The sequence below is a fragment of the Neolamprologus multifasciatus genome, chromosome 14 (assembly GCF_963576455.1).
Source record: "Neolamprologus multifasciatus chromosome 14, fNeoMul1.2, whole genome shotgun sequence".
Taxonomy (NCBI): domain Eukaryota; kingdom Metazoa; phylum Chordata; class Actinopteri; order Cichliformes; family Cichlidae; genus Neolamprologus; species Neolamprologus multifasciatus.
The window spans coordinates 7,041,041-7,050,041 of record NC_140452.1 but is presented as its reverse complement, the minus strand read 5'-3'; the positions used below and the strand labels follow the sequence as shown (position 1 = coordinate 7,050,041).

Below are 9,001 nucleotides of genomic sequence, written 5' to 3'. Positions count from 1 at the left end.
CAAGGCTACTGTGAGTCCCCCACGATTTACAATGCCGCCTTAAGAGACTCTCTGTCAGACTTGATCCTCTCCGAAGGCACAGTGTTACTGCAATATGTCGATGATCTGCTACTGTGTGCGCCCACACAAGAGCAGTGTCTGGCAGATTCTCTCACTTTACTGACACATTTGCATCACAAGGGCCACAAAGCTAGTAAGTCAAAACTGCAGTTTTGTAAAAAGCAAGTCACATTCTTAGGGCATGTGATTTCTTACAACTCCCACCAGATTTCCTCCAAGAGGGTGGAAGCTGTAATGACCATTCCAAAACCTCTCACCAAAAAACAGATGATGTCATTCCTAGGAACCACATCATACTGCCGCAATTTCATTCCACACTACTCCTCTGTGGAAGCCCCACTCACTGCACTCATTCATGGTGCAAGTCTGTCAGCCAATGATCACATTTCTTGGACACCAGAGGCTGAAGCTGCCTTCACTTCCTTAAAACAGCTGCTGCAAACAGCGCCCGCTTTAGCGCTTCCAAACCCATCCAAACCATATACACAAATGGTGGATGAAAAGAATGGTTTCATGTCCTCTGTTCTTTTACAGCAGCATGGTGATTCACTTCGCCCGGTGGGTTATTACTCTTCCAAGCTTGACCCAGTGGCTGCAGGACTGCCTGGATGCCTACGAGCAGTAGCTGCGTGTGAGAAGGCCGTGCTCGCCTCACGTGACATTGTAGGGTATTCTCCTCTGACAGTGCAGGTACCCCATGCAGTTTCTCTCATTTTGCTGGAGCAGAAAACTTCACACCTTTCTGCAGCTCGTTGGCTCAGGTACTCTTCCATACTGCTTGACATGCCCAACATCACAGTGAAACGATGCACAACACTTAACCCAGCCACTCTTCTCCCCACGCGAGAGGATGGTGAACCACACAGCTGCACTGCTGTATTGGGTGAAACTTGTACACCTCGAATTGACTTGTTAGATGTTCCCATCGACAACTCTGACATAGTGCTATATGTAGATGGCTCCTCCTCACGTGATTCACGTGGAACTAACCGGGTAGGTTTTGCTGTGTGTTCTGATCATGCTACTCTCGTTTCAGGCTCGTTGCCCAGACACTTCTCAGCACAGACTGCAGAACTGGTGGCGCTCACAGAAGCCTGTAAACTTGCGGAGAGTCAGTCGGCCACCATCTACACCGACTCTCGCTACGCGTTCGGTGTGGTGCACGATTTTGGCGCCTTGTGGAGGCACAGAAAGTTCCTGAAATCTGATGGCAAGCCCATCCTCAATGCTAACCAGGTAGCAGCGCTGCTAGATGCCATCCTTCTGCCTGCTCGCATTGCTGTAGTGAAGTGTGCAGCACACACAGGTAAAACTGATTCTGTCTCCCAAGGAAATGCCGCCGCCGATGCAGCAGCCAAAGCAGCAGCCGAAGGAGGCCTACCCTTCCAACTGGTCTTGGCACCACTGTCCACACCCAACCTCGCTGATCTTCCTGCTGTACAGTCATTTGCCTCCCAGCCAGAGAAAACTCTCTGGCGCAAACATGGCTGCACACTGGTCGAATCTGTCTGGCGATCTCCGGACGGCCGCCCATGTCTACCTAAACACTTCTTCCCCTGGTTTCTAAAATGGACACATGGGTTAGACCATGCGTCCAAAGGGGGGATGCTACAAGCAGTAACATCGCTATGGTTCACCAAAGGGTTTTCCACAGCAGCTGAGAGGTATTGTAAAAGGTGTCTCATTTGTGCGACCAACAATGTGGGACGCCCAGTACAGGTAAACACTGCAGCACACCCCCCACCAGACATGCCTTTTGACCATCTAATGATGGACTTCATTGAATTGACACCAGCCGAGGGAAAGAAGTATTGTCTGGTAGTAGTGGACATGTTCTCTAAGTGGGTAGAAGCATTCCCCACTAAAAGTGCAGACAGCAGTGCAGTGGCAAAAGCCCTCCTGTCAGAAATCATTCCCAGGTGGGGCATCCCGGGAAAAATCACAAGTGATAATGGTACTCACTTTGTGAACCAGGCATTGAAGGAAATCAGCAAGCAACTAGGTTTCAAATTGCAAACACACTGTGCATATCACCCACAATCTGGAGGTGCTGTGGAGAGAATGAACAGCTCCTTAAAATCCAAGCTGGCAAAGTGCTGTGAAGAAACTGGCCTCACATGGCCAAAAGCACTTCCCCTCGTGCTGATGTATGTGCGCACGCGAGCCAGACCTCCAGCACACCTCAGCCCTTATGAGGTGTTGTATGGACGACCTGCCAGAGTGGGGGCAGAACCCCCCAAATGGACTGGCATATCCACAGAGTTGTGCAACAGCGAAATGATTGTGTACTGTCAAAATCTCTCCAGGACTCTCTTGCAGGTACACCGAGCAGTGAAAGCAGCCCTGCCCAGGCCAGCAGAAGGACCCCTGCACCCGTTCAAACCAGGGAACTGGGTGTTAGTGAAGGACTTCAGGAGGAGACACTGGAAGGCGAAGCGGTGGCTGGGCCCATTCCAAGTCCTACTGACCACACAAACAGCGGTAAAGGTTGGAGAACGAGTTACTTGGATCCACGCCAGCCACTGTAAGCTGTTTGGAGGAGAACCACCCAGAACGGAGGAGCAACTAGAAAAGACAAACGGGGCAGAATAATCCCCGCACCTCATTCAGGTAGTGGGCAGTCTACCCTCTACCTGCAACAATGCAACAAGCCAGGAAGCACCTCATCACTGGGGTAGCTCTGATGCTCTTCAGTGGGCTGATGGTTGCCCTCTGGTGGAGCCTCTGGAGAGAGCAGCAGCCAAGCACCATGCCAACATCCAAGGAGGTTCGTGCAACAGAAGGAGCAACCCACGAGATGAGAGACAAATGCCTTACTGAGTATGGCGGGTACATTGAGCTACACTATACGTATGCAACTACCCAGACTTTCAGTTTTGATCTGTGCAATGTGATAGACTGTAAAGGCTATAATGAAAGCTGGAGAGGTTATGATGTTTATTTGTGCATATTTGGACATGGCGTTCCGGGATACCAGAAGTGGTGTCCGAGTTGGAGTTTTGTGTGGTGGCACTCCAGGCCGGGGTACTGGGGAGAACAGGCAAAATCAACAGAGGGTAAGATGAAAAGTAAGAACAGTTTTTCCTTTGTTAGAGCCCAATTGGCGACTGGTACCGGCCTGAACCCATTACTGCTAACGATTAAGAACCTGAATTGGAACCCATTTTCCAGGAGACCAAACTTCCCAGGACAATGCCACGACTCCAAAGAAGACTCCTTTTATTTAATCATAGGAGTGGACCAGGCCGGTGCAGACACAATGGGCATAATAAAGGTAAGACTACATCATGCATTAAGCCCAAACCACAATATGACCCGTGCTAATGCAACAGAGGTCACCGCCACCATAGCCAAGCAAATGTTCAGACCACTTGCGGACCCCTTTGTAAATTATCTGAATATCACCTCCCCAGAGAATGTCGTGCAAGTAGAAACGGGTTACATAGACAAAAATACCTGGCTTGATTGGATAACATACACAGCCAGGGTAAACAACATGACTGACTGTGTGGCCTGCTCTGCAGCCCGTCCCACACTGTTCACTGTGCCTGCCCCTTTATTGTTTTGGGAGGACAGGCCAGGATTTGATTGCATGCTACAACTCCACATGAGGGAGAGGGTGGACCATGATTGCGCTGTATTGAGTACTCCCTTCCCAGTGGTAAGGAAAAGTGTCACCCCCCCCGTGTTCTCCCCAAAAGCCGGAAATTATACGTGCCTAACTAGGGTAAATGCCACCCCCGTAGGAGCTCCTGAAGATTCGTGGTGTGCTAAAATAATAAATGTCACAAAATGGGAAAATATGAGCAGCATTAATGTGGCTCGAGCCGATCTGTTCTGGTGGTGCGGTGACAAAGTATTAAGAGACACTCTGCCCAACAGCTGGTCAGGAACCTGCACCATTGTGAGGTTGGCACTCCCTATAGTGTTAGCAGGGTCCCACGCCTCTGCAGAGGCCCATGTGAGAAGGGCCCGTAGAACCACAACGGAAGATTTTGATTTGACAAAAAACTCCCCAACTTATATAGATGCTATAGGTGTCCCCAGAGGTGTCCCTGATGAGTTTAAATTGGCCAACCAGGTTGCAGGAGGGTTTGAGTCCATTTTCTTATGGGTAACTCCGAATAAGAATGTGGACAGAATCAATTATGTACATTACAATGTCCAACGACTGGCCAATCTGACACGGGATGCAGTGGCGGGCCTATCCGAACAGCTGGCCGCCGCATCCTTGATGGCCTGGCAGAATCGAATGGCTCTGGACATGCTCTTGGCTGAAAAAGGGGGGGTCTGTACTATGGTGGGTCCTGTGTGCTGCACTTTCATTCCAAACAACACAGCCCCAGACGGCACTGTAACCAGAGCCTTGGAAGGGTTGCGAACACTGTCGTCCCAAATGACAGAGGACTCCGGCATTACTAACCCCTTAGACGGGTGGTTCAACAAACAGTTTGGGAAGTATAAGGCCATAGTAATGTCGTTGCTAATGTCCATAGCCACCTTTATTGCCATTCTCACATGCTGCGGTTGTTGTCTAATCCCATGCCTCCGTACCCTATTGAGCAGATTAATCACAGTGGCACTGACAAGAGAAAGCGAGTCTCCCAAGTTGCAGCTTCCCCTATTGCAGGCTGAAGATTACACTGAGGATAGCGAAAGCGAGGATGATTGTGATGAGTGAAATTATTTTCCTGACACTGTAAGAATGATGCATATTGTGAAACCTTTTGAGTGTGCAATATGGCTGATGTAATTAACAGAATGTTAGGAAGAGAAATCCTTGGTACTAGTGATTGAGATACAATCAAGAGGGTGGGAACTGTTGTGGGATTTCTCTTTAGTGTATTGTCCTTTAATGTATTGTCTTGCTTTCATGTTACCTAGTCTAGTATGGGTGGTGGGATTTCTCTTTAATGTATTGTCCTGATGAAATGCTTTCATGTCACTTAGTTTAGTATGTCTGGTTCACACCTTATTCACGCTGGGAAACAGACAGTGAGAAACTGGTGAATGTCTCCCAGGATGGGGAAGCTCACACAGGAAGGCTTGACCCCAGAGTGGGGGAGATTCACACAGATGGTAGAGAGTCTGTCTGGTTAGAGCCAAGGTGTGAACTGAAACTGTAAAAGCCTTTTGTTCTGTGACTGTGTATAAAAAGGACCTGAACTGTTCATTGTCAGAGACGACTTTCAGTGCCCCCTGACTGACGTCCCTCCTTATGCATGAGATAGCTGAAATAAAGGTGTTGTTACAACTCATCGTGTCTGCAGGACTTGGTAATTGAAATTTCCACAACACCCATTAATAAATAGCACTCAATGTACAGAGTGGAACACATGTTTATTTCAAAGGATTTACTGCATCTTGCTTGTAATGGTGTTAGAGACTGATAAGCAGGCAAGAGTCTGTTTTTGTTTTTTATCTTAAATTGTGTTGCATTTGTGTGCGGGTCTATAACTACTCACTCACATCCATTTCTTTCAGCAGCATAAAACATATCTTGCAGTGTACTGTAATGTTAATTATGAATCCTTTATCAGTCAAAAATTACATTTAAATATGTATATACCCAGACTCTGTTATTTAATGTGTCACAGAATTTTAAGTGACTCGTAATGTCTACTAATGTAATATAAATGTAATAATAATAATAATAAAAATGTAAACACAAAAATGGCAACATAATGTAAATTGTTAATGTTTTTTAAACTTTTAGCTTATAGTTTTTCCCATGACATGTTTCTTGGTATTTTTTTCTGGCTTAAGAAATATTATGTAACACTTGGGTGCAAAAATACAAATTAATAAGCCAAAAGCTGAGGACAAAATTGCAAATATTTCTACAGCTACAGTGAACTTTCCAGGAGAACTGATGTATGCTGGGATGAAGGTAATCCACACAGCACAGAATATCAGCAGGCTGAATGTGATCAATTTGGCTTCATTGAAATTATCAGGAAGTTTTCTTGCCATGAATGCCAGGATCAAACAAATGATCGCAAGGATCCCTATGTATCCCAACACTGCATAAAAAGCAGCCTGAGATCCTGTTTTACATTCCAGAACAATCATCCTATTGCTGTATGTGAACAACATATGTGGGTAAGGTGGGTTTAAAGTCAGCCATAATGTGCATATTACCACTTGACTCAAAGTGCAGGAGCAAATGATGAGTCTTTGTTGTGCATGACCAAACTTTCCAGCAATGTTCTTGCCAGGAAATGTGGCTTTGAAGGCTGTGACAACAACAATGGTTTTTCCCAAGACACAGGAAATGCAAAGGGCAAATGTCACACCAAAAGCGGTGTGGCGCAGCATGCATGTCCAGACTGTTGGTTGACCAAGAAAAGTGAGAGGACAGAGAAAACACAGAAAAAGAGAAAACAATAAGAAAGAGCTCAGCTCAACGTTGCTGGCTTTTATCACAGGAGTTTCTCTGTAGTTGATAAAAACCACCATTGTGGCAAGGGAGAGAGAGGCCCCTAACAGGGATACAAGTGTTAGAGCTATTCCCATAGGCTCATGATATTTCAGGAACTCAATCGTTCTAGGAATGCAATCATCTTTTCTCTCATTGGACCAGTATTCCTTTGGACAAGGTGTGCAGTCTGCTGCACCTGTTGAGGATAAACAGAAAGGGTCAGTGGTGTATCTAGATGTACATTTGGGATAATAATAAATTAAAAATTTACTTAAAAAAAGCATATGATGCAAGGAAGACATTAATATTTTAAATATTCGTTATATGTAGACACTAAACATGTCATGTTATAATGTACACGTTCAACGTTTACGGGATATACACACTTAATATGTTTTTGTCTACCTGTTGAGTTGGCTATAGTTCCATCAGCACAGGGTACACAGTCAAAACAACATAAAGGTTTTCCCTGAATTTGAGCTTTTCTGGTCCCAACTGGGCAAACATTAGAACACACTGATGTGGGGACCTGTGACAAAAGAAATATTTAAGTATTGTAGAGGTAAATGATTATGTGTTAACAAGAGAATAGTAAAGGATGAGATACTAAAAGTGTACTGCATGTAAAAATAGAGAGACATCATGATTACTGTTTTCCCTGTCCTCCACACTATCTTTTCCTCCTCGATGCTGAGCTTGTAATCACCAATTGCAGCAAATGTCAAATGACCAAGTGTCACATGTTGCACTTTTCCATTTATCAACTGCCAGTTAATGACATCATAAGAAGCAGGAGGATCGCCATTCTCATCAAAAAACACCTCATCACCAAACTGATTTGTGAAATTCACCCTTTGTAATTTTTTACTGACCTACAGAGGAAAAGATAATGCATTAGATACATATAAATATTCAAATATTGGTTTTGTTTAAACAATTTCAACAATTGAAGCTTTCAGCTGCACTATTTCTCACCTCCTTGGATTGAATATCTGTCAGGTTTAAACATCGCTTTACTGTTTGTGCTCCAACTGGTTGGCAGAATACCAGCTGATGCAGAGCATGTGCAATAGCATAAACCGCTTTATAGACATTATAGGTCACTCTGAGCTCTGTGACATTGAAGAAATCATCCTCGGAATTCATTAATGTTTCATTGCCTGTACATCTTTTCGTTGTGTCCTCAGTAGCTGCATGTACCCCTGGCAAAACAGGTGTGCAGCCCACCATAATTTCCCAGAAATACCTCACGAAAGGTGCATTGGGATCTGTATAAGGACTAATACTTGTAAGAAAGTGATTAAGCTTAGGAATAGCCATCTTCTGCATTACAAATCCCACTGTTCCGCCAAAGGATCTATACATTTCAGGCGTGGATGGTCGAGATGATGTTATCCAAGCCACACAAGAAATCCACTGAATTCCTGTAATGTTCTGGTTCACAATCTCTTGCATCAAAGGATAAAAGTCACCCTCAGAAGAAAAAGCCAAAATTACTTTGACAGATGACTGTTTTATTATTTCCACCACTTCTAGAAATTTATCTCTTGTGTACGTGCGTAGAACTGATGCAACAAAAGCAATGCAAACGCCAAACTTTTCAACCTCCTCCTTAAAGGCAAGAATTCCATTACGTCCATAATCATTGTCTGCCTGTATGGCTCCAATCCACTGCCATCCAAAATGTTTGACCAGTGCAGCCAAAGCTTTTGCCTGGAAATAGTCGCTGGGGATTGTTCTAAAAAATGTAGGATATTTAGTTCTGTCACTCAGACAAGCACACGTTGAGAAGTAGCTGATCTATAAAAGAGAATAGAACACTGAAAGGGTGTATATGTAATGCTACATCATACAATGCCACAAAATCCAATATCACTTAGCATCATAAAACAAAAAACTTTATCTCTTACTATTGGCATATGAAATGGTCCAAGAATTCCAGCCACAGCTATTGACTGAGATGATCCAGACTCTGCAATGAGGGCAGATATAGCTGGAGGGCAATGAGAAGTCGCCTTTGCTTCCTCTGCTCCACTAGCCAGTGTTAATGCAGCACGTAAAGCATTTGTAGGAGATGCGCAAGAGTTAAGTATCCTATAGCCAAGAGATATGTTTGGAAGGAGAGCAGGATCATTGTTGATTTCTTCAATGGCAAATAACATTGCCTGTGTCCATCGATAAATTCGCAGGTCAAACCTAAAGACATGTTAGTGATTGATAAAAGTCATAAAGTAACCAAGCTTTTGCTTCCCATGTATATAAAGTACAATGTAAGGAATTAAAACACAAATAAACATACATGCATGACATATGAAAAAGCCATTTGTGTTAAATCATACCCTTCACACTGCACTTTAGGCGGCTCCTTATCAAATGTAGAGGTGCTGAGTATCTGTTTGATCAAAATTGGGAAGATTCCTCCGATCATTATGTCACCTTCCTTAAACAAACTTGGCATATCAAACCTGCCAAAAAGTTCACAGCCAGATACTGTGTTCGTGCTGAGAACACACAGAAATA

The 9,001-nt window shown here is 44.4% G+C and overlaps 1 protein-coding gene across 1 annotated transcript; it reads right to left on the bottom strand.

Annotated features, from left to right (window-relative positions):
• Positions 1 to 5,772: 5,772 nt before the first annotated feature.
• Positions 5,773 to 8,679, bottom strand: LOC146503401 (extracellular calcium-sensing receptor-like). Its single transcript, XM_085131131.1, has 5 exons — positions 8,392 to 8,679; positions 7,457 to 8,281; positions 7,132 to 7,353; positions 6,887 to 7,010; positions 5,773 to 6,677 (listed from the first exon to the last, which is right to left on the bottom strand). Exons 1-5 carry the CDS (start codon positions 8,641 to 8,643, stop codon positions 5,773 to 5,775), a joined length of 2,328 nt encoding a protein of 775 aa, XP_084987257.1. The 5' UTR covers positions 8,644 to 8,679.
• Between the last annotated feature and the right edge of the window lie 322 nt (positions 8,680 to 9,001).

What these genes read in the sequence shown, in the direction of transcription:
- LOC146503401 (XM_085131131.1), bottom strand. Translation starts at nt 8,643, where the DNA reads ATGTTATTTGCCATTGAAGAAATCAACAATGATCCTGCTCTCCTTCCA. An exon ending in CAGATATTCAATCCAAGGAG is followed by an intron (nt 7,354 to 7,456) that starts GTGAGAAATAGT and finishes TTTCCTCTGTAG; the next exon opens with GTCAGTAAAAAATTACAAAG. An exon ending in AACTATAGCCAACTCAACAG is followed by an intron (nt 6,678 to 6,886) that starts GTAGACAAAAAC and finishes TATCCTCAACAG; the next exon opens with GTGCAGCAGACTGCACACCT.